Source organism: Heterodontus francisci, chromosome 7 (genome assembly GCF_036365525.1).
Source record: "Heterodontus francisci isolate sHetFra1 chromosome 7, sHetFra1.hap1, whole genome shotgun sequence".
Lineage (NCBI taxonomy): Eukaryota > Metazoa > Chordata > Chondrichthyes > Heterodontiformes > Heterodontidae > Heterodontus > Heterodontus francisci.
Window position 1 is genome coordinate 131,211,684 of NC_090377.1, and position 24,968 is coordinate 131,236,651.

Genomic DNA, 24,968 nt, shown 5'->3' on the forward strand with positions numbered 1-24,968 from the left:
TGCAACTTTCAAGCCCTGGCAACATTCTTGTAAAACTCCTCTGTACTCTTCCCAGAGCAATTATGTCCTTCCTGTAATGTGGTGACCAGAGCTCCAACTGTGGCATAACCAGTGTTTTATACAGTTCCAGCATTATATCCCTGCTTTTGAATTCTATACCTCGGCCAATAAAAGAAACCATTCCATATGCCGCCTTCACCACTTTATCTACCTGTCCTGCCACTTTCAGGGACCTGTGGATATGCACTCCAAGGTCTCTCACTTCTTCTACCCCTCTCAATATCCTCCCGTTTCTGGTGTGTTCCCTTGCTTTATTTGCCCTTCCCAAATGCATTACCTCATGCTTCTCTGGATTGAATTCCATTTGCCACTTTTCTGCCCACTCAACCAAACCATTGATATCTTTCTGGAGTCTACGGCTGATCCTCTTCACTACCAACTATATGGCCCATTTTTGTGTCAGCAAATTTTCCAATCATGCCTCCCACATTTAAGTCCAAATCATTAATATATACCACAATCTCAAAGGACCCAACACTGAGCCCTGTGGAACACCACTGGAAACAGCTTTCCATTCACAAAAACATCCGTCAAGTACTACCCTTTGTTTCCTGGCCCGGAGCCAAATTTGGACCTAACCTGCCACAATCTCCTGTATTTCATGGGCTTTCATTATACTGACCAGTCTGCCATGTGGGACCTTGTCAAGCACTTTACTAAAATCCATGTAGACCACATCCACTGCACTACTCTCATCAATCCTTCTTGTTACTTCCTCAAAAACTAAATCAAGATAGTAAGGCATGACTTTCCCTCAACAAATCCATGCTAACTATCCCTGATTAATCCGTGCCTTTCTAAGTGGCAGTTTATCCTGTCCCACAGAATAGATTTGAACAATTTACCCACCACCGAAGTCAGACTGACTGCCCTATAATTATTTGGCCTATCCCTTGCACCCTTTTTAAACAATGGTACAATATTCACAGGCCTCCAATCGTCCGGTGCCTCTCCTGTATCTAGTGAGGATTTGAAGATGATCCTCAGCGCATCTGCTATTCCCTCCTTGGCTTCCTTTAACAACCTGGGATACAATCCATCTGGCCCTGATAATTTATCCACTTTCAAGGATGTCAGACCCTCTAGTACTTCCTCTCTCATGCATATCATACCTAATATTTCACACTCCTCCTCTTCAACTACTATGTCTACACCCCAGCCCTCTGCATTGTGAAGACAAATGTTTGCATGGTTCAGCCACTTTCAGTCAATTTTATGGGTGTCTTTTATTTCATAGAGTCATAGTTATACAGCACAGAAGAAAAAAAACACATGCTGGGTTTCCAGTTTGAAATTCTAAACTCCACTCACTTTTCCAGACCACACCAGACCATTAAACCTCTTCTGGCATTGGATCCAGGTACATGCAGCCACTCCTTGGCTGCTCACCATCTCTCTCACCTCCAGCCATGCCTCTGTCGTTAGGCTTGCTGGCTTCCTCCTCCCATCTGCTGGAAACAGGACATCTCTTCTATCTCTGACTACCTGCAGTGGCACCTCCAGAGAGGCGCCACTGAACCGTGGAATGACCCTCTATCTTGATGAAGCCATTCCTCTGCTGCCTCCATTGATGTAAACACCCTCCTTTTTAGCCTGTGTAGGCAGCCTGCCTGAATGCTACACATGCGCCTTTAAAAATAATGCCTCACAGCGAGCAGCTGACACTATGACCCACCCGCCACCCTTAAGTGACCGGCTGCCCCGCCTGTCGGCCTTTCATTGGCTCTTCCTCATAAAATCGCTGAGGAAATCCTGCCACCCCACCATGTGTGCCGCCGACCCTAATATCCCCCCGACATTTAATCAACCACCCAATCGGTAAAACTCAGGCCAACATTTCAGGTCAATTGACCTTTCATCAGAATACTGTCTTTTTGGTCTTTTTTAAAGTTTCTCATTCTTGACTCAATGACTGCCATAGCATATTTCCATGTTTACAGCCGTGCAGGACCAATCATAATCTGTAAATATTCTCTTAATAGTCACCCCTGTTCTAACTGGACATTTCTTTGGATTTTTAAGGCATTAGCCGGTGCAGTATTAACTGCTTGATCTAAGCATCTATTCCACATCTCCAGTACTCTTGAGGGACTGAAATCTCTTAACTTAGATCTTGTTATGTGCTGACTAATCTTATGTTACTGTCCTGTCTGTACATACAGCCCAAATGTAATTGACTACTCACAGTTATCTGGATCTTAAGGTCACTAGATACAGTTTGTCTGGTTATGTCAAAAAAGGGCTTAATTTATCTGCAGCCTTCAATTAGATCACTTGAGCCTTCTGTACTCCAATGTAATCACTCCCACCTTCCTTAGACTCATAACTCAGGCACCTAATCTCAGCTATCAGTTTGTCACCTGCCTCTATCCCCCTCTAAAGACAGGATGCTACCAGTCCAGTTCGGATCAACATTGTATTGCTCCAGGTCACAGCAGAGCAATGGAACCATCCAAGCTGATCATTACCTCAGGAGGTAATTCTCTGATGGTACATCACAGGATATTTGCCATTCTCACTGCTGTCACACACAGTGCAATTGTTTAATGAGTTATCCACCAGTACCCCAGACTCCTTCCTTGTGTTGTATCTGTCGTATACATCATACAGTTTTTATTCCCGTTGCTTATTCCCCTTCCTTAACCCTGCCACTTGCATTTACCTACATTAAATAATGCCTGACACTTATTGCAGTAGCCCAATATTTGAAGAATTCTCACTGTACCTTTTTGTGCCCTTTTTGTTTAATGCAGGAATTGGGTACTAGCCAATCCAAAACAAAATTGAGGAAAGTTCTTGGTGAACTTGAAGAGCTGAAGAAAAAGTGCAAAAGGTATCGCTAAATATAATTAGAAAGCTATAAGTGAAGCCAGATTTTAAATGCACTTCCGTTGATAGCATGCTCTGAAGTGCAAAGGAAGCACCCATATTGAGCAAATTGAAACATTGTAAACAAAAGAAATATTAATATTAACACTTGATCAGTTTAGTAGACCATCTCTCATATTTCCCACTTCACCTAACTTGCAGGCAATTTATTAAGACTGGAAATGTCACTGCCGCCCAAGCTCATGCTGAGATGCCTTGAATCCAAGAGAGATGCGGGTTTTTCTTGCTCGTTCATGGGATGTGGTGTCGTTGGCTACGCCAGCATTTATTGCCCATCCCTAATTGCCCTTGAGAAGGTGGTGGTCAGCTGCCTTCTTGAACCGCTGCAAACCCTGGGGTGTAGGTACACCAACAGTGTGATTAGGAAGGGAGTTGCAGGATTTTGACCCAGCGACAGTGAAGGAATGGCAATATAGTTCAAAGTCAGAATGATGTGTGGCTTGGAGGGGCACTTGCAGGTGGTGGTGTTCGCAATCATTTGCTGCCCTTGTCCTTCTAGATGGTAGAGGGTATGGGTTTGGAAGGTGCTGTTGAAGGACCCTTGGTGAGTTGCTGCAGTGCATCGTGTAGATGGTAAACACTGCTGCTACTGTGCGTCGGTTGTGTAAGGAGTGAATGTTGAAGGTGGTGGATGGAATGCCAATCAAGCAGGCTGCTTTATCCTGGGTAGAGTTGAGCTGCTTGTGTTTTGCTGGTGCTGCACTCATCCAGGCAAGTGGAGAGTATTCCATCACACTCCTGATTTATACCTTGTAGATGATGGACAGGCATTGGGGAGACAGAAAGTGAGTTACTCGCCACAGAATTCCTAGCCTCTGACCTGCTGTTCTAGCCACAATATTTATGTGGCTTGTCCAGTTCAATTTCTGGTCAATGATAACCCTCAGGATGTTGATTGCGGGGGCTGGTAATGCTGTTGAACATCGGGGGAGGTGGTTGGATTCTCTTTCTTTTTTGAGATGGTCATTGCCTGCACTTGTGTGGCGTGAATGTTACTTGTCACTTATCAGCCCAAGTCTGGATGATGTCCAGGTCTTGCTGCATATGGATAGGGCCTGCTTCAGTATCAGAGGAGGCTCGAATGATGCTGGACATTGTGCAGTCATCAGCAAAATTCCCACTTCTGACCTTATGATTGAAGGAAGGTCATTGATGGAGCAGCTGGAGATGGTTGAGCCTATGACACTGCCCTGAGGAATTCTTGCAGTGATGTTGGGACCAAGATGATTGACCTCTAACAACCACAACCATCTTCCTTTGTGCTAGGTATGACTCCAACCAGCAGAGAGTTTTCCCCCTGATTCCAATTGACTCCAGGTTTGCTAGGGCTCCTTGAGGCCATCCTCAGTCAAATGCTGTTTTGATGTCGAGGGCAGTCACTCTCACCTCACCTCTGGAGTTCAGCTCTTTTGTCCATGTTTGAACCAAAGCTGTATTGAGGTTAGGAGCTGAGTAGCCATGGCAGAACCCAAACTGAGCGTCAGTGAGCAGGTTATCGCTGAACAGGTGCCGTTTGATAGCACTTGGCTGATGATCGAGTGCAGACTGATTGGGCAGAAATTGGCCGGGTTGGCTTTGTCCTGCTTTTTGTGCACAGGACATACCTGGGAAGTTTTCCACATTGTCAGGTAGGCGCCAGTATTGTAGCTTGGTTAGGGATGTGGCCAGTTCTGGAGCACAAGTTTCGATAACTATTACCAGAATGTTGTCAGAGCCCATAGCCATTTGCAGTATCTGGTGCCTTCAGCTGTTTCTTGATATCACATGGAGTGAATCGGATTGGCTGAAGACTGGCACCTGTGATGCTGAGGACCTCAGGAGGAGGCTGAAATGGATCAACCGCTCAGCATTTCTGGCTGAAGATCAATGCAAATGCTTCAGCCTTGTCTTTTGCACTGATGTCCTGGGCTCCCCATTGTTGAGGATGGGGCTGTTTGTGGAGCCACCTCCTGTTAATTATTTAATTGTCCACCACCATTCATGACTGTATATCGCAGGACTGCAGAGCTTAGATCTGATTTATTGGTTGTGGGATCGCTTAGCCCCGTCTATCGCATGCTACTTCTGCTGTTTGGCATGCAAGTAGTCCTATGTTGTAGCTTCACCAGGCTGATATCTCATTTTTAGGTACGCCTGTTGCTGCTCCTGGCATGCCCTCCTGCACTCTTGGTTGAACCAGGGTTGGCCCCCCGGCTTGATGGTAATGGTAGAGTAGGGTAAAGCCCTGCCATGAGGTTACAGATTGTGGTTGAGTCCAATTCATCTGCTGCTGATGGCCCACAGTGCCTCATGGATGCCCAATTTTGAGTTGTTAGATCTGTTTAAAATCTGTTCCGTTCAGCACAGTGGTAGTGCTACACAACATGAAGATGGGCATGCTTGGTGTGAAGATGGGACTTCGTCTTAACAAGGACTGTGTGATGTACCAATACTGTCATGAACAGATGCATCTACAACAGGTAGATTGGTGAGGACGAGGTCAAGTATGTTTCTCCCTCTTGTTGGTTCCCTTACCACCTGCTGCAAGCTGATTCTAGTAGCCATGTCCTTTCGGACTTGGCCAGCTCGGTCAGTAGTGGTGCTACCGAGCCACTCTTGGTGATGGACATTGAGGTCTCCCATCCATATTCTGTGCCCTTGCTACCTTCAGTGCTTCTTCCAGTTGGTGTTCAACATGGAGAAACACTGATTCATCAGCCGGGGGTGGGGGGGGCGGGCAAGTAGTTGGTAATCTGCAAGGGTTTTCGTTGCCCATGTTTGACCTGATGCCATGAGACTTCATGGGGTCCGGAGTCAATGTTGAGGACTCCCAGGGCAACACCCTCCTGACTGTATACCACTTGCCACCTCCTCTGGTGGGTCTCTCCTGCTGGTGGGACAGGATATACACAAGAATGGTGATGGTGGTCTCTGGGACATTGTCCGTAAGGTATGATTCCATGAGTATGGCTATGCCAGGCTATTGCTTGACACATCTGTCGGACTGCTCTCCCAATTTGGGCAGAAGCCCCCAGATGTTAGTAAGGAGGACTTTGCAAGGTCGACAGGGCTGGGTGCTGTGTTTCCGGTACTGAGGTCGATGCTGGGTGGTCCGTCTGGTTTCATTCCCTTTCTTAGACCTCATAGTAGTTTGATACAACTGAGTGTCTTTCTAGGCCATTTCAGAGGGTGTTTAAGAGTCTGCAACATTGTTTGGGTCTGGAGTCACATGTAGGCCAGACCAGGTAAGGACAGCAGATTTCCTTCCATAAAAGGCCATTCATGAAGCAGATGGGTTTTTACAACAATCAACAACATGTTCATGGTCACCATTTGAGTAGCTTTTTTAAGTCAAGGTTTATTCATTAAATTCAAATTTCAGCATCTGCCAAGGTGGGTTTAGAACCTATGTCCCCATAACATTAGCCTGGGCCTCTGCATTACCAGTCCAGTGTGTTACGAGAATTTCCACATATTTGTTAAAGCTTGGAATCTATATTTTAAAACATAAGAGGCTGATCTTTGGGTATTTTTTTTTAAAGGAAGTTCAACAAAAGGTGAACTGGAATCAAGTTTTTGCTGGAAAGCATGTGATTTCAAGTAAACATAGCAGGGGGGTTTTCTTGAGCTTTTGTGACAAGGCAGAATTTATGATTACCATGGGACTTGCTTGGGGAAAAGGTTGGTTTCACTTTGAAATGTTAAAAGATGTTGGTTTTGGACTAAAAGAGGCAATTGGAATTTGTTTATGGACCTGCCAGGAGTTTATAAGAAAACTATTATCTCTTTTGAAGAGTCCCTACTCTTAAAAAGCAAAAGCCTGTATGAAGTTGCACTGTTGACTCCTGCATTTTGAAGAAACCCTGAATATTTGCAGAAACCTTGCATCCTCAAATGAACTTTGCATTGCATGTGTAAGCACTGAAACCTCTGTTGCTGCACACCTGTGTGAAGCCTTCTGCAGTTGAATTTCTTTGAACGCCTACCCAAACAGACTGTTCATTAACCTCGCCTGGAAAGATCCCTAGTGGCAGCCAACTATTTGACTTTGAGACACCTCACCAAAACAAAGGACTTTGTTCTAGATCTTTGCTGTCTAAGTTTTTTGTTCCTTCTATTCCTTTGTAACAGCTGTAAACAAAAATCCCCTTTTTTCCTAGTTAACTGTTTTTGGATGTATGTGCGTGTGTATGAGAGCTAGGATCTAAAAAATACAGAGCTTTAATATTTTAATTTGCATATACATTTACTTCATTATTGGTTAAGACTGAGTTTATAATAAACTGAAAATGTTGTTGTTTATTAAAGAAACTTGGTTGGTGTGCTTTATTCTGGGGACAAGTAGAGTATCTAATTGGCTGTTTTGGTAAGTGGGAAAACCTACTTCTTCTGACCTGTGGAGAAGTGGGACTGAATTAACAGTGCACACGTTCTGCTTCTGTCATAACAAGTCACATTACTACCATGCCACTGCCTCCCCTGCATTTACATTAGATCTTATGGAAAGAATATTTCATTCATTGGTGCTTCCAGAGCTTTGGTGCAAAGGCTTTCGGGCATTGCCCATTTATCTCTGGGATACTATATTCAAATCTAACAAAGACAAGCGAGGTGAAATATCTTTTCAGTCTCGAAGAGATGTAAGTGAAATGAATTAGATAATTTGCCAATTTCCCAATTGACTTGCATGTCATTTGGCATTGCCATCAGTTTTGCTCTGATGGTATGGGAAATAGAAATGTCACACTGGTACTTTATGGCAATGGACATCAGAGCTGAGGCACTTTATTGGGCATGTAGAAAAGAGCTTTAAAGTTTATCTGACTCTGGACTGCTTGATTGTAATGCTGTATACAAAAAAGAAAAGTTAGAGACTCTCTTACCTTGAGTGGGGGAAAACAAGTAAAAGGAATAAAAATTTGACTGGACAATGCCCTTCCTTTGCAGTTTTTTCCCTCCATCTCCTCAAAGAACAGGAAGAAAAAATTCGAGCGCGTCCCTACGTAGTTCAGCTCTCCCAACCCAATGGCATCTTGAACTTCCCCAGTGTCTTTGATTTCACAAAATGTCTGATGCTGGTATATCAATCGGACCATTTACCATGCTTTTGAGGAAAACATGTTTTTGAGAGCTATTCTAAATTGATTTCTTTGTACCAATTTTTACAAATATCCTCTTGTTCAACTTTACAGTAATATTCTTGTTGCACCTAATCCATCCATTTAATACTTAATTTGGCTCTCTCTTGACATGCTCCATCCATAGAGCTTAAGTTTTTATCTAGCTCAGGCTTAAAAAGAAATATTCAATGACCCTCCCTCCACTGCTTTTTGGGGAAGAGAATTCCACAGCTAATGACCCTCAGAGAAAAAATTTCTCCTTATCTCCATCTTAAATGGGAGACCCCTAATTGTTACACTGTGTCCCTTAATTCTAATCTCGCCCATAAGGCGAAACATCCTTTCAGCATCTACCCTGTCAAGTCAACTTCGGATCTTATATATTTCAATAAGATCATCTCTCATTCTTCTAAACTCCAATGGATACAGGCGTGAACCTGTCCAACCTTGCCTCATAAGATAACCCCTTCAACCCAGGAATCAGTCACGTGAACCTTCTCTGAACTATTTCTAATGCAATTATATCCGTCCTTTAATAAGGGGACCAAACTACACAGTACTCCAGATGTGGTCTCTCCAATGCCCTGTACAACTGTAGCAGCACCTCTCTACTCTTATATTCAATTCCCCTTGCAATAAACAACAACATTCCATTTGTCTTCCTAATTAAAGCCTGGCTCGGGTATAAAATTGAAATCCGACCAGACAACAGCGAGCCCGAGCCCTTTAATTTTTTTAAATGCCCGACCCGACCCGAACCTGACACATGTATTCGGGTTTGGTCGGGTAGCCAGGCTTTGGACCAGTGATTGAGTACAGGTGCCAGTTGTTGGTGTACCTGTGTTCAATTAACATAAAGTTTAAAAAAAAAACAAACACTGTTTTCAAACAGATGAGGGGGCCACGACCCTGAGCACTCGTCTTCTCCTCCCCCGCCCTCGTCTTCTCCCCCACCCCCTCCCCGCCCTCGTCTTCTCCACCCTCCCCGCCCTCGTCTTCTCCACCCTCCCCGCCCTCGTCTTCTCCACCCTCCCCGCCCTCGTCTTCTCCACCCTCCCCGCCCTCGTCTTCTCCACCCTCCCCGCCCTCGTCTTCTCCACCCTCCCCGCCCTCGTCTTCTCCACCCTCCCCGCCCTCGTCTTCTCCCCGCCCTCGTCTTCTCCCCGCCCTCGTCTTCTCCCCGCCCTCGTCTTCTCCCCGCCCTCGTCTTCTCCACCCTCTCGTCTTCCCCCCCCACCTCGTCTTCTCCCCGCCCTCGTCTTCTCCCCGCCCTCGTCTTCTCCCCGCCCTCGTCTTCTCCCCGCCCTCGTCTTCTCCCCGCCCTCGTCTTCTCCCCCCCTCGTCTTCCCCCCCCCACCTCGTCTTCTCCCCACCTCGTCTTCTCCCCCCCTCGTCTTCTCCCCCCCCCTCGTCTTCTCCCCCCCCCTCGTCTTCTCCCCCCCCCTCGTCTTCTCCCCCCCCCCTCGTCTTCTCCCCCCCCCCTCGTCTTCTCCCCCCCCCCTCGTCTTCTCCCCCCCCTCGTCTTCTCCCCCCCCCTCGTCTTCTCCCCCCCCCTCGTCTTCTCCCCCCCCCTTCGTCTTCTCCCCCCCCCTTCGTCTTCTCCCCCCCCCTTCGTCTTCTCCCCCCCCCTTCGTCTTCTCCCCCCCCCCCCGTCTTCTCCCCCCCGTCTTCTCCCCCCCGTCTTCTCCCCCCCGTCTTCTCCCCCCCGTCTTCTCCCCCCCGTCTTCTCCCCCCCCCCGTCTTCTCCCCCCCCCTCGTCTTCTCCCCCCCCCTCGTCTTCTCCCCCCCCCTCGTCTTCTCCCCCCCCCTCGTCTTCTCCCCCCCCCTCGTCTTCTCCCCCCCCTCGTCCTCCCCCCCTCGTCCTCCCCCCCCTCGTCCTCCCCCCCCTCGTCCTCCCCCCCCTCGTCCTCCCCCCCCTCGTCCTCCCCCCCCTCGTCCTCCCCCCCCTCGTCCTCCCCCCCCTCGTCCTCCCCCCCTCGTCCTCCCCCCCTCGTCCTCCCCCCCTCGTCCTCCCCCCCTCGTCCTCCCCCCCTCGTCCTCCCCCCCCTCGTCCTCCCCCCCCCTCGTCCTCCCCCCCCCTCGTCCTCCCCCCCCTCGTCCTCCCCCCCCCTCGTCCTCCCCCCCCCTCGTCCTCCCCCCCCCTCGTCCTCCCCCCCCCTCGTCCTCCCCCCCCCTCGTCCTCCCCCCCCCTCGTCCTCCCCCCCCTCGTCCTCCCCCCCCTCGACCTCCCCCCCCTCGACCTCCCCCCCCTCGACCTCCCCCCCCTCGACCTCCCCCCCCTCGACCTCCCCCCCCTCGACCTCCCCCCCCTCGACCTCCCCCCCCTCGACCTCCCCCCCTCGACCTCCCCCCCCCTCGACCTCCCCCCCCTCGACCTCCCCCCCCTCGTCCTCCCCCCCCTCGTCCTCCCCCCCCTCGTCCTCCCCCCCCCTCGTCTTCCCCCCCCTCGTCCTCCCCCCCCCGTCCTCCCCCCCCCTCGTCTTCTCCCCCCCCCTCGTCTTCTCCCCCCCCCTCGTCTTCTCCCCCCCCCTCGTCTTCTCCCCCCCCCTCGTCTTCTCCCCCCCCCTCGTCTTCTCCCCCCCCTCGTCTTCTCCCCCCCCTTCGTCTTCTCCCCCCCCTTCGTCTTCTCCCCCCCCTTCGTCTTCTCCCCCCCCTCGTCTTCTCCCCCCCCCCTCGTCTTCTCCCCCCCCCTCGTCTTCTCCCCCCCCCTCGTCTTCTCCCCCCCCCCTCGTCTTCTCCCCCCCCCTCGTCTTCTCCCCCCCCCCTTCGTCTTCTCCCCCCCCCTCGTCTTCTCCCCCCCCCTCGTCTTCTCCCCCCCCCCTTCGTCTTCTCCCCCCCCCTCGTCTTCTCCCCCCCCCCTTCGTCTTCTCCCCCCCCCCCGTCTTCTCCCCCCCCCCCGTCTTCTCCCCCCCCCCGTCTTCTCCCCCCCCCCCGTCTTCTCCCCCCCCCGTCTTCTCCCCCCCCCCGTCTTCTCCCCCCCGTCTTCTCCCCCCCCTCGTCCTCCCCCCCTCGTCTTCTCCCCCCCCCGTCTTCTCCCCCCCCCGTCTTCTCCCCCCCCTCGTCTTCTCCCCCCCCCTCGTCTTCTCCCCCCCCTCGTCTTCTCCCCCCCCTCGTCTTCTCCCCCCCCTCGTCTTCTCCCCCCCCCTTCGTCTTCTCCCCCCCCCTTCGTCTTCTCCCCCCCCCTTCGTCTTCTCCCCCCCCCTTCGTCTTCTCCCCCCCCCTTCGTCTTCTCCCCCCCCCTTCGTCTTCTCCCCCCCCCCCCGTCTTCTCCCCCCCGTCTTCTCCCCCCCGTCTTCTCCCCCCCGTCTTCTCCCCCCCGTCTTCTCCCCCCCGTCTTCTCCCCCCCGTCTTCTCCCCCCCCCCGTCTTCTCCCCCCCCCCGTCTTCTCCCCCCCCCTCGTCTTCTCCCCCCCCCTCGTCTTCTCCCCCCCCCTCGTCTTCTCCCCCCCCCTCGTCTTCTCCCCCCCCTCGTCTTCTCCCCCCCCTCGTCCTCCCCCCCTCGTCCTCCCCCCCTCGTCCTCCCCCCCCTCGTCCTCCCCCCCCTCGTCCTCCCCCCCCTCGTCCTCCCCCCCCTCGTCCTCCCCCCCTCGTCCTCCCCCCCTCGTCCTCCCCCCCTCGTCCTCCCCCCCTCGTCCTCCCCCCCTCGTCCTCCCCCCCCTCGTCCTCCCCCCCCCTCGTCCTCCCCCCCCCTCGTCCTCCCCCCCCTCGTCCTCCCCCCCCCTCGTCCTCCCCCCCCCTCGTCCTCCCCCCCCCTCGTCCTCCCCCCCCCTCGTCCTCCCCCCCCCTCGTCCTCCCCCCCCTCGTCCTCCCCCCCCTCGACCTCCCCCCCCTCGACCTCCCCCCCCTCGACCTCCCCCCCCTCGACCTCCCCCCCCTCGACCTCCCCCCCCTCGACCTCCCCCCCCTCGACCTCCCCCCCCTCGACCTCCCCCCCCCTCGACCTCCCCCCCCTCGACCTCCCCCCCCTCGTCCTCCCCCCCCTCGTCCTCCCCCCCCTCGTCCTCCCCCCCCCTCGTCTTCCCCCCCCTCGTCCTCCCCCCCCCGTCCTCCCCCCCCCTCGTCTTCTCCCCCCCCCTCGTCTTCTCCCCCCCCCTCGTCTTCTCCCCCCCCCTCGTCTTCTCCCCCCCCCTCGTCTTCTCCCCCCCCCTCGTCTTCTCCCCCCCCTCGTCTTCTCCCCCCCCTTCGTCTTCTCCCCCCCCTTCGTCTTCTCCCCCCCCTTCGTCTTCTCCCCCCCCTCGTCTTCTCCCCCCCCCCTCGTCTTCTCCCCCCCCCTCGTCTTCTCCCCCCCCCTCGTCTTCTCCCCCCCCCCTCGTCTTCTCCCCCCCCCTCGTCTTCTCCCCCCCCCCTTCGTCTTCTCCCCCCCCCTCGTCTTCTCCCCCCCCCTCGTCTTCTCCCCCCCCCCTTCGTCTTCTCCCCCCCCCTCGTCTTCTCCCCCCCCCCTTCGTCTTCTCCCCCCCCCCCGTCTTCTCCCCCCCCCCCGTCTTCTCCCCCCCCCCGTCTTCTCCCCCCCCCCCGTCTTCTCCCCCCCCCGTCTTCTCCCCCCCCCGTCTTCTCCCCCCCCGTCTTCTCCCCCCCCTCGTCCTCCCCCCCTCGTCTTCTCCCCCCCCCGTCTTCTCCCCCCCCCGTCTTCTCCCCCCCCTCGTCTTCTCCCCCCCCCTCGTCTTCTCCCCCCCCTCGTCTTCTCCCCCCCCTCGTCTTCTCCCCCCCCTCGTCTTCTCCCCCCCCTCGTCTTCTCCCCCCCCCCCGTCTTCTCCCCCCCCCCCGTCTTCTCCCCCCCCCTCGTCCTCCCCCCCCTCGTCCTCCCCCCCCTCGTCCTCCCCCCCCTCGTCCTCCCCCCCTCGTCCTCCCCCCCCTCGTCCTCCCCCCCCCTCGTCTCCTCCCCCCCCCTCGTCTCCTCCCCCCCCCTCGTCTTCTCCCCCCCCTCGTCTTCTCCCCCCCCTCGTCTTCTCCCCCCCCCTCGTCTTCTCCCCCCCCCTCGTCTTCTCCCCCCCCCTCGTCTTCTCCCCCCCCCTCGTCTTCTCCCCCCCCTCGTCTTCTCCCCCCCCTCGTCTTCTCCCCCCCTCGTCTTCTCCCCCCCCTCGTCTTCTCCCCCCCCTCGTCTTCTCCCCCCCCTCGTCTTCTCCCCCCCCCTCGTCTTCTCCCCCCCCCTCGTCTTCTCCCCCCCCCTCGTCTTCTCCCCCCCCCGTCTTCTCCCCCCCCTCGTCTTCTCCCCCCCCTCGTCTTCTCCCCCCCCCCTCGTCTTCTCCCCCCCCCTCGTCTTCTCCCCCCCCCTCGTCTTCTCCCCCCCCCTCGTCTTCTCCCCCCCCCTCGTCTTCTCCCCCCCCCCTCGTCTTCTCCCCCCCCCTCGTCTTCTCCCCCCCCCTCGTCTTCTCCCCCCCCCTCGTCTTCTCCCCCCCCCTCGTCTTCTCCCCCCCCCTCGTCTTCTCCCCCCCCCTCGTCTTCTCCCCCCCCCTCGTCTTCCCCCCCCCTCGTCTTCTCCCCCCCCCTTCGTCTTCTCCCCCCCCCCGTCTTCTCCCCCCCCGTCTTCTCCCCCCCCCGTCTTCTCCCCCCCCCGTCTTCTCCCCCCCCCCGTCTTCTCCCCCCCCCCCCGTCTTCTCCCCCCCCCGTCTTCTCCCCCCCCCGTCTTCTCCCCCCCCCCCCCGTCTTCTCCCCCCCCCCGTCTTCCCCCCCCCCCCCCGTCTTCCCCCCCCCCCCCGTCTTCTCCCCCCCCCCCGTCTTCTCCCCCCCCGTCTTCTCCCCCCCCGTCTTCTCCCCCCCCCCGTCTTCTCCCCCCCCCCCGTCTTCTCCCCCCCCCCCGTCTTCTCCCCCCCCCCCGTCTTCTCCCCCCCCCCGTCTTCTCCCCCCCCCCCGTCTTCTCCCCCCCCCTCGTCTTCTCCCCCCCCTCGTCCTCCCCCCCTCGTCCTCCCCCCCTCGTCCTCCCCCCCTCGTCCTCCCCCCCTCGTCTTCTCCCCCCCTCGTCTTCTCCCCCCCTCGTCTTCTCCCCCCCCTCGTCTTCTCCCCCCCCTCGTCTTCTCCCCCCCCCTCGTCTTCTCCTCCCCCCCCCTCGTCTTCTCCCCCCCCCCTCGTCTTCTCCCCCCCCCTCGTCTTCTCCCCCCCTCGTCTTCTCCCCCCCCCTCGTCTTCTCCCCCCCCCTCGTCTTCTCCCCCCCCCTCGTCTTCTCCCCCCCCCTCGTCTTCTCCCCCCCCTCGTCTTCTCCCCCCCCCTCGTCTTCTCCCCCCCCCTCGTCTTCTCCCCCCCCCTCGTCTTCTCCCCCCCCCTCGTCTTCTCCCCCCCCCTCGTCTTCTCCCCCCCCCCTCGTCTTCTCCCCCCCCCTCGTCTTCTCCCCCCCCTCGTCTTCTCCCCCCCCTCGTCTTCTCCCCCCCCTCGTCTTCTCCCCCCCCTCGTCTTCTCCCCCCCCTCGTCTTCTCCCCCCCCTCGTCTTCTCCCCCCCTCGTCTTCTCCCCCCCCCTTCGTCTTCTCCCCCCCCCGTCTTCTCCCCCCCCCTCGTCCTCCCCCCCCTCGTCCTCCCCCCCCTCGTCTTCTCCCCCCCTCGTCTTCTCCCCCCCCGTCTTCTCCCCCCCCTCGTCTTCTCCCCCCCCTCGTCTTCTCCCCCCCCTCGTCTTCTCCCCCCCCCTCGTCTTCTCCCCCCCCCTCGTCTTCTCCCCCCCCCTCGTCTTCTCCCCCCCCCTCGTCTTCTCCCCCCCCCTCGTCTTCTCCCCCCCCCTCGTCTTCTCCCCCCCCCTCGTCTTCTCCCCCCCCTCGTCTTCTCCCCCACCCTTCGTCTTCTCCCCACCCTTCGTCTTCTCCCTCCCCGTCTTCTCCCCCCCCCCCTCGTCCTCCCCCCCCTCGTCCTCCCCCCCCCTCGTCTTCTCCCCCCCCCTCGTCTTCTCCCCCCCCCTCGTCTTCTCCCCCCCTCGTCTTCTCCCCCCCTCGTCTTCTCCCCCCCCTCGTCTTCTCCCCCCCCTCGTCTTCTCCCCCCCCCTCGTCTTCTCCCCCCCCTCGTCTTCTCCCCCCCCTCGTCTTCTCCCCCCCCTCGTCTTCTCCCTCCCCTCGTCTTCTCCCCCCCCCTCGTCTTCTCCCCCCCCCTCGTCTTCTCCCCCCCCCCTCGTCTTCTCCCCCCTCCTCGTCTTCTCCCCCCCCTCGTCTTCTCCCCCCCCTCGTCTTCTCCCCCCCCCTTCGTCTTCTCCCCCCCCTTCGTCTTCTCCCCCCCCTTCGTCTTCTCCCCCCCCCTCGTCTTCTCCCCCCCCCCTCGTCTTCTCCCCCCCCTCGTCTTCTCCCCCCCCCTCGTCTTCTCCCCCCCCCCTCGTCTTCTCCCCCCCCCCTCGTCTTCTCCCCCCCCCCTCGTCTTCTCCCCCCCCCTCGTCTTCTCCCCCCCCTTCGTCTTCTCCCCCCCCCCGTCTTCTCCCCCCCCCCCCGTCTTCTCCCCCCCCCCCCGTCTTCTCCCCCCCCCCCGTCTTCTCCCCCCCCCCCGTCTTCTCCCCCCCCCGTCTTCTCCCCCTCCCTCGTCTTCTCCCCCTCCCTCGTCTTCTCCCCCCCCTCGTCTTCTCCCCCCCTCGTCTTCTCCCCCCCTCGTCTTCTCCCCCCCTCGTCTTCTCCCCCCCTCGTCTTCTCCCCCCCTCGTCTTCTCCCCCCCTCGTCTTCTCCCCCCCCCTCGACTTCTCCCCCCCCTCGTCTTCTCCCCCCCCCTCGTCTTCTCCCCCCCCCCTCGTCTTCTCCCCCCCCCCCTCGTCTTCTCCCCCCCCCTCGTCTTCTCCCCCCCCCCCGTCTTCTCCCCCCCCTCGTCTTCTCCCCCCCCTCGTCTTCTCCCCCCCCTCGTCTTCTCCCCCCCCCTCGTCTTCTCCCCCCCCCCTCGTCTTCTCCCCCCCCCTCGTCTTCTCCCCCCCCTCGTCTTCTCCCCCCCCCTCGTCTTCTCTCCCCCCCTCGTCTTATCCCGCCCCCCTTCCGTCTTCTCCCGCCCCCCTTCCGTCTTCTCCCGCCCCCCTTCCGTCTTCTCCCGCCCCCCTTCCGTCTTCTCCCGCCCCCCTTCCGTCTTCTCCCCTTCTTAAATCCCCTCTGACTAGCCTGTAACCTGGAATGTTGAGCTGCCCCTTCTGCCATAGCTCTGATATCATTCATTTCAGTGTCTATCTGTACCCTCAGCTCATTTGCCTTTTCTCTGGACACCTTGTCCTGATGAATATATCATTAATCACGGAACAATTCCTTTGTTTATTTTCAGCCTTTACTTCCATACTTGCTTACTAGTTTTCTGCCTTCCATTTCCAGCTTTGCTTCTCTTCCTTCTGAATCTATGGTCAGATTTCCATCCCCCTGCCAAGCTAGTGTCAACCCTCGCAACAGCACTAGCAGGCCTCCCTGCAACATTATCAGTCATGGCGCTTTTGAGGCGCCATCCATCCAGCTTGTACAGGTCTCAGTGTCCCATGAATTTAAAGCCCTCCCTCCTGCTCCATTTCTCCAGGCATGTGTTCATCTGCACTGTCCTCCTATTTCTGTACTCACTAATGCATGACACTGGAAGTAATCTGGGAGATTATTATGAGATCCTGCTTTTTAATTTAGTTCCTAGCTCCCTAAAATTACCTACAGCACCTCATTCCTCTTGCTCCCTATGTTATTGATACGAACTGTGACCTCTGGTTGCTCATCCTCTCCTCTCAGACTGTTCTGCAGCCACTGAATGACATCGTTGCCCCTGGGACCAGGGAGGCAACGGACCATCCTGGAATCATATCTGCAACTGCAGAAATGCCTTTCTGTTCCCCTAACTATCGAATCCATTATCAGTATTGCTTTTCTGTCTTTCCTTCTCTGCTTCCCCCAATCCCCACCCTTGTATAACTGTGCTACCCATTGTGATGTGGATTTGGCTCTGATTGTACTTCCCAGAGGAATCATCACTCTCACCGGTATTTAGATGGAATAGCATTGAGAGAGCGAGATGCACTCGGGGAACTTTGGTCCTCCTTGTCTGTCTTGCAGTTATCCATTCCCTCTCTGCCTGCATATACTTAAGCTCCAGGGTGACCACCTCCTGAAACATGCTATCCATGTAACTCTCATCCTCACGTATGCACTTGTAGTGACACAAGCTGCTGCTCAAGCTCTGCAATCTGGATCTTGGATCTCCTTCACCTGACAGCACTTCATGCACATATGGTTGTCCAGGACACGAGAAGTGTCCTGGAGTTCCCACATGGCACAAGGTGTGCATTCGACTAGACTGAGGTGCCCTGCTATTCCTCTATTTATTAGACTACTATCTAAACTTAACCAGAATTAAAACTTGAGATTTAAAAGCTTAAGATATAAATTTTTAATCCTCTCACTTTTTAAACCATGTATAATTATCCTAGTTTATCGTCGATCCTTACCTTGGTACTTATCTTTAGTTCCCCTCAGGTTCTGCTGGCTATCTGCACTGATTCTGACGTCACTCTTTCACTTTCTATCTGTGTTTAATTGGTCTCAGCTCCCACTTCTCCTGGTCTCAGGCCTCCTCTGACGATGAGCTTTATATTTCACTCAGCTCTCACTCTTCATGGTCTCCGGCCTCCTCTGCACTTCTTATCTTGCTCTGCTCTGACTCAGCTCTCACTCCTCCAGGTCCTTTGCAGGGGAAATATATATAAAACTCTGCAGTTTCTGTAGGAAGTAGTTATCCAATAATTAATTTCTCTGGTCCTGCTGCCTTTAAATTCAGAACAGCTGCAGCTGCGTGGCCTCTAATGTTGTTGAATTCTCTCTTGTTACTGAGAAAACAAAGATCCGCAAATAGATGCAAATATTAAATTGCTAACAGAAGTTAAATTCCAGCCAGCTATCTTTCCAAAGCAATTTTTGCATCAACTAAATAAATGGGCAAAACTCAGTGAGAAGGCATCTATGTTTAAGGGAAAGTGATCTTGGAGCAATAAATCAATGCTGCTGGGCCACCAGCGCTTTTCTGATTCAATCTCAAGTGGCAGCAGTGATCAAAGCAGATTTAATCCAGCAATTTGCTCATTGCATTGATTTTATAAGGGGAGAGGGACGGAGCTATGAAAGTGGAATTCTCATTGTTTCCATGGGATTCACAGCAGCTCGATGCAGAGGGTTCCAGAACATTTGGGCATGAAGTAAGTAAAAGCCTTAGTCCCTAGCATTATAATTTCTTAGAAAATTAATGCAGCATCCCTTTCAAAGTCTTCCTGGGTGAATTCTTTGCCTCGCGTTCTTATGTTGCTCATTCATTCTTTCAGGATACTTTATGCATCTTTATGTATTAAACATTCTGTGGAGAGTGGCTTACCTGACTTCCCAAAGCCTTTCCACCATCTACAAAGCACAAGCCATGAATGTGATGGAATATTCTCCACTTGCCTGGATGGGTTCAGCTACAACAGCGCTTGAGAAGCTCAACACCATCCAGGGCAAAGCAGCCCACTTGATTGGTACCCCATCCACCACCACTGCCGCCACCATCGATGCAACGTGGCTCAAGGTGCGCTGCAGCGACTTGGCGAAGCTCTTCTCCCAAATCTGTGACCTTTACCACCTAGAAGGACAAAGGCAACAGGTGCATGGAAGGTACCGTCACCTCCAGGTTCTCTTCCAAGTTTCACACCAACCTGACTTGGAAATATATCGCAGTTCCTTAATATTCACTGGAAATCCTGGAACCCCCTACCTAACAGCACTATTGGTGTACCTTCACAACGTGGACTGCAGCGATTCAATAAGGTGGCTCACCTCCAGCTTCGAGAAGGCAATTAGGAATGGATAATAAACGCTGACCTTGCCAGCAATGCCCACATCCCGTGAATTATTTTTAAATTAGTCTCCTAAGATAGTATTGCTTGGCCTACTTTTTGTGCTTAACATTGGGCTAATTACTTACAACTGAATGCCAATTAATTCAAACAATTCAGTAATTATCCGTTTCAATAAGGAAATAACTTACATAATTGTCTTCATGTTAATTCACATCACTCTGTATTAAATAGTATCCAGCTTGGATGTTAATGTATAATAAAATCAAATTATACATTCACACAGTTTGGCTGAGTTAATTGGTTAATTTGAGTAAACTGCCTCCAACTACAGTTAACTGCAAAGCTTCTTTTCATCTAATTTAAATTGTATGTAGTTAGTTTGCAGCCCCTTCAGCTAAGAACATCGGGATTCCTTCAGGTTACTTGTTCATCTATGCTGATTGTTTGAGGGCAGTTGAAGATAAACTGAAGTAGGTAATTTAAAGTCACTTAACAGTGCAGGAAGAGCCAGATTTCTTCAGTTTGTATAGTAGTTCTTGTAAATGAATTAGCATTCCTATAATTGCTTCTGCTCAATTAGTTTTCCTGAAGATGTACAGTCAATATCTTAACTCGAGTGTCGATTGTTATACCTCCAAAGTGAAGCAATCTACCTTTCAGATCCCATGTTGTAAACTTAGATTCTTCTTCAGATGCCACCTAATGGGGGTAAGTGAGATTTTCCCACAGGAAGAGGAGGAAATATTGTGCCGATCAGAGGAATCCATGTGGCTCTGTTGGCAGTGCACAGATCTCTGAGACAGGAAATTGAGTTTAAACCCAAAATTATAACAGTAATTGGACTTTAAAAGTATATCAATTGGCTATAAAGCCCTTGGTGACACCCTGAAGACATGAAATGTGCTTCTAAATGCCATATTTTACAATATCTTTAAAGTGCAGAGCTGCAGCAACAGAGCTCTCTTTACTTGTCTGTCACCGAGGACGGAAATCATTCATCAGACTGCTGCAGTAATATGAAGCAGAGAGCTATGAAGGCAGAATTACAACTTCTGAAAATGCAATATTGGATGTGTCAGCAACATTGCTGGAGAGTTTACAGCCTGGCTGTCGAGGAGAGAGGCTTCAGAGACCAGGGGTAAGTGTGTTCTGCTGATAATGTGGGATTTTGTACTTTCATTCTAAGTACATATCTGTCGATTCTCTATCAGTTTGGTTTAAAAATGCATTCCATCTGATGCTTCTAAAAGTAAATGAAGCGCCATAGATTTGTAGGTTTTTGATCATAAATCTCATTTCTGATATTTTCTTGATATTGACAGCTCTGAATCTATATTCCAAAATTTGTAGCACAGGGAACAAACAGAAAATAAGTAATTTTGTTTGAACTATTACTTCACAACCTGCTGCAAAGAAAGGAGGCTTCATATTGTTCTGTGTAGCAGTGGATGGGTTCTGCACTCATCATATAGGTTCACAGGACTGTGCATTGAAACCCTGAATGACTTCATCCATACTTAAAAATTTTTAAGTCTGTGTTTTTTATATTTTTGTCAGCCACTTCTGCTCTTTATAAATGTTGATATCTACATTCATAATGGAAACTATGTAAACAGGGTGTTTCAGCAATGCCAAGGGAGCTCTTATAGGTAGAAGATTAAAATTATGGGTATGCTCAACTATTGTATTTAAAAGTTGACTAACAGGTAAGAAGAACTTATTTTGTCAATTTTTACTTCCTGAAAGCACTATCTTATTGGGGCATGTTTGCTTGGGCATCAGCATCTCTCCAGTACTCAGCCTAACTAGCCTATGTTTTTTGTTAGTGTATTGGTAGGCTCTCCCAGTGTGTAATGCAACACTGGCAACCTCAGTTCACATACGCACTTTCTAGTGCGAGTCGTGGGTTAGTGATCAGAAGCAGAAACCCAGAAAGAAGCCCCCGAATTTTAACAACTTGCTTGACCTTTCCTCTTTTCTCATCTTCTATCCAGTTATATTCAAATGCACCCACCTTTGTTGTGTATCTTTGGGCTGTATTATCGAAAGCAATATGTGAAATTGAGGGAGTGTGCAAAAGAAAAATGGAGCCACTCAATTGCCTAGTGTCTATTGCATACTTTCTCTGTGCAGAGAAGAAAGTAACTGTGTACATATGTACACATCTGCAGTAAATGTCCGCATCTCGAGGAGCTTTAACTCAGGCTTGTTGAACTAGGTCCAAGGCACAGATTTTGTGGTGCATCAGGAAGGCAGTCATACCCCTTAGGTTATGTGGTGGTATAGATCTGATTAGTGGTCAGGAACAGGAGGGTGTGATTGCAAGTCATGCAAATAAGAGGATCCCAAGTGCAGTGCTAGAGGAGTCTGAGCCATTGCCTTTAGCAACAGGTGCAAGGTTCTTTCTGCCTGTATGAATGAGGGCAAAGTCTGTTAGGTGGATGAGCAAATTATCCATGGTGCCATGGTATGGGAGGCCATTCAGGTCGAGGTAGTGAAAAGAAATTTGGTAGTGGTATGGGGCAGTATAGACTAGGGAAAATGAGGAATTGAAGGAAATTATTATTAGGAAGGTTGTATTGGAGAAATTAATGGGGCTGATGGTTGATAAGTCCCCATGACCTGATATTCTACATCCCAGAATGTTGAAAGAGTTGGCTATGGAGATAGTGGCTGGATTGGTGATCATCCTCCAAGGTTCTATAGATTCTGGAGCGGTTCCTGCAGATTGGAAGGTAGAAAATGTCACACCACTATTTAAGAAGGGAGGGAGAGAGAAAACAAAGAACTATGGATCTGTTAGCTTTACATCAGTAGTAGGGAAAATGCTAGTGTTACAACCAGGTGAGAAAGAGGTCTAGGGGTCCCTTTCAGCCTTCACCTGGTATTACTGTAACAGGGTTTAATTTTTAAACACAGTGTTTTAGCTCCCGCTTGGTGAATCCAAAGAAACCAGCACAACAGACATTTAGGTTTAAAGAAGAAAAGTGAAATTTTATTAACCGAATTAGAGTTTGAGTTTAAGTTTAAGTTTAACGCCTACGGATACACGACGTGCCCACGCTAGCATGCATACGCAATACACACGCAGATAGGGACAGAAAAGAGCAGAAGAAATAAAGTGGAAAAGTTTGAGGCAATATCTGAAGAATTTTTGTTACAGTTCTTTGAGCCCGCTGTAGATTCCTTGATTGTAGGCAGACCTTGCTTTTCTTGGGGCCCAGTATTCTTCTCAAACTTTCTTCACTGTAGGAGACTTTTCTCTCTTGGGGTTCATGTGTCATCAGTGGGTTTTGGAGTTCCATGAGAAAGAGATGGGAGCAGACAGGCAGGAGAGTTCTTCTCAGCCCAGGAACATTCAGCTTTCTGCCAGTTCAAACACTGTCTCACCAATTTAAAACTCTCAGTTCAAACTCTGAAACAGCCAGTTAGTCATGTGATTAACTGGTCTGACCACATCTGTTTGTGGATAGAATTGGAGCAGGGAGTAACTCCTTTGTCTACAAGCACAATCTGTTATTATGCAGAAATGTCTTTCCAGCCAGGGGCCTGGCAACCCCTTGTCACAGGCCTTCTCCTCTTCCCAGCAACAATTTGAAATTTAATGTTCTTGTGGCAAAATTAATGTGTCTCATTCTTGGCAGGTGGGGGTCTGCATGACACCTGCACACCCAGGGGAATGAAATGTGATTTGAGAAAAGCGCATTTCATTAACAGGGTTGAGAGAAAATATAAGATACAGAAAACCATGCATTTCTCTCATTCATTCATGAATCCTAAAACCTACTAAAACTGTCTTTTCTTGGTGCCAGTGCTGCTTTAATTTCCCCCTTTTGACATCCCAATAACCATGTGGTTCTTTGGGTAAGTTTTTCTACAGGTTGCCCATTTCCATGACTGCCCTAGGATCTTTGTTCCTGCTGAGGTCTGCCAAAGGGGGTGGGAGGAGTTAGATTTAATTAGCCCTAACTTGGAGTTTTTTTCCAAGAGAGTCAGTTGTGGGTGGGTCCATCCTGAACTCACTTTCAGTGCTCTGCTGAGTCATGCAATGGCTTTTGACTTCAGGGTGGTTCCCTTTTTCTCTTACTGTGGGGGAGGATTCTTTGTTAAGCTCCCCTTTGTTCTCTGGGACACTCCTACCTAAAGGTATTTGTGCAGTCTCTACTGCACTCCCCTGTAGCATTTGACTAGGTGAGGCAAAGCCCTCACGGTTTCTGTGCCCCTTATATGTCTGTCTTTGTCTCTGCAGGTTCCTGTACATGTTGTTAGCAGCTCTGGTGGGGTGCCTCTAGTGTTTGCATTTACATAGGATGCGGGGTCTAACTTCTCACATTTCTCAGGGTTGGCTGCCTGGACAGGAGGGGTTTTCATCTGGAATTCCTCCCAGACTTTCTTTAACTTGCCCTCTTGGTCACTTTTTCCCCTACCTTAACCTTTTGCCAGCCTTGTGCCTGCCTGTCCCCTTTTGTTCTCGGTGGGGGTCCCTTACAATTCACCAGTTCTCTGCTGGAGGGTCCTCCTACCATCGGTACAGGACTTAGTGTGCAGGTTTCGCTGTAGGGTGGGATTTCCCCTCAACCTGACACATGTGGCAACTCTTGCATTACTCCACCACATCTTTGTGGGGTTTTGGCCAGTCAGACTGCTGTCTTATGCGGGCTTTGGTCTTTCGTATACCGGCATGTACAGTCACTATAGTCTAGTGGGCCCTTCTTAATATTTCTCTCCAGTATCTCTGCGGCACCACTAACTGGTGAACTATCGCCCACTCCTTGCTCTCAGGTCTGTGAGGAGACCTCCATTTCCTCATCAGTAACTCATTCTTTAAATAGTAGCAATCAGGGACTGCCTCTGCTTCACTTTCAGACTGGGCAGCCTGTGCTAACACTCTCAATACTGGGTTGGCTCGCTGAGCCTCAGCTAGGGAAAATCCATTTAATTCATTCCCTGGGTCTCCAAACTTTCCAAAGAAAGTCTCAGACAGATAGACCTGGTCATCTGCCTGCAGTGCCTTTGGGGGAGCTGGTTTGATCATGGCCTGATCCACTACACATTCAGGGAAACTGCAGGGGTCTGTCTCCTGCTACAGCCCTGTCCCTCTGCTCCTCCTCTGGTCTTTCTTTCACTACTTGGGGGGACTACCACCTTTACCCCCGCCAAATCATTACCTCGGAGCAGGTCAACTCCGTCCATAGGCAAACTAGGGACAATCCGTACGGTCACTGGTCCCGAAATGAGGTCGCACTCCAGGTGTACCCGGTGTACAGGTACAGGCATCCACTGCCCTCCAGTACCATTCACCACCATTTTGGTCTTCACTGCACTCTGGGGGAAAGGTCAGGCCTTCTCCCAGTAAAAGGGATTTAGTGGCCCCTGTGTCCCTAAGAATCATTATGGGCTTGCTTGCCCCACTTGAGGGATATGGGGTTACTCTTCAGACACACAAAGAACAGTACAGCACAGCAACAGGCCATTCGGCCCTCCAAGCCTGCGCCGATCTTGATGCATGCCGAAACTAACACCTTCTGCACTTCCGTGGCCCATATCCCTCTATTCCCTTCCTATTCATATATTTGTCAAGATGTCTCTTTAACGTCACTATCTGCTTCCACCACCTCCCCTGGCAGCAAGTTCCAGGCACTCACCACCCTCTGTGTAAAAAAACTTGCCTTGCACATCCCCTGTAAACTTTGCACCTTAAACCTATGTCCCCTAGTAACTGACTCTTCCACCCTGGGAAAAAGCTTCTGACTATCCACTCTGTCCATGCCGCTCATAACTTCGTAAACCTCTATCATGTCGCCCCTCCACCTCCGTCGTTCCAGTGAAAACAATCCGAGTTTTTCCAACCTTTCCTCATAGCTAATGCCCTCCAGACGAGGCAACATCCTGGTAAACCTCCTCTGTACCCTCTCCAAAGCCTCCATGTCCTTCTGGTAGTGTGGCGACCAGAATTGCACGCAATATTCTAAGTGTGGCCTAACTAAAGTTCTGTACAGCTGCAGCATGACTTGCCAATTTTTATACTCTATGCCCCGACCGATGAAGGCAAGCATGCCGTATGCCTTCTTGACTACCTTATCCACCTGCATTGCCACTTTCAGTGACCTGTGGACCTGTACGCCCAGATCTCTCTGCCTGTCAATACTCCTAAGGGTTCTGCCATTTACTGTATATCTCCCACCTGC

At 52.4% G+C, this 24,968-nt stretch overlaps 1 protein-coding gene across 6 annotated transcripts in view; it reads left to right on the plus strand.

Annotated features, from left to right (window-relative positions):
* Positions 1-24,968, plus strand: part of rbm44 (RNA binding motif protein 44) — a 187,293-nt gene that overhangs the window by 51,219 nt on the left and 111,106 nt on the right. For all 6 annotated transcript variants that reach the window (XR_010975289.1, XM_068034664.1, XM_068034668.1 and 3 more), the window contains exons 2-3: positions 2,814-2,893; positions 19,718-19,918. Coding sequence is in view for 5 of the 6 variants with exons in the window: in XM_068034664.1 (XP_067890765.1) it covers positions 2,814-2,893; positions 19,718-19,918 (281 nt within the window). In the remaining variant the exon portion in view is untranslated. The remainder of the gene's footprint in view (positions 1-2,813; positions 2,894-19,717; positions 19,919-24,968) is intronic.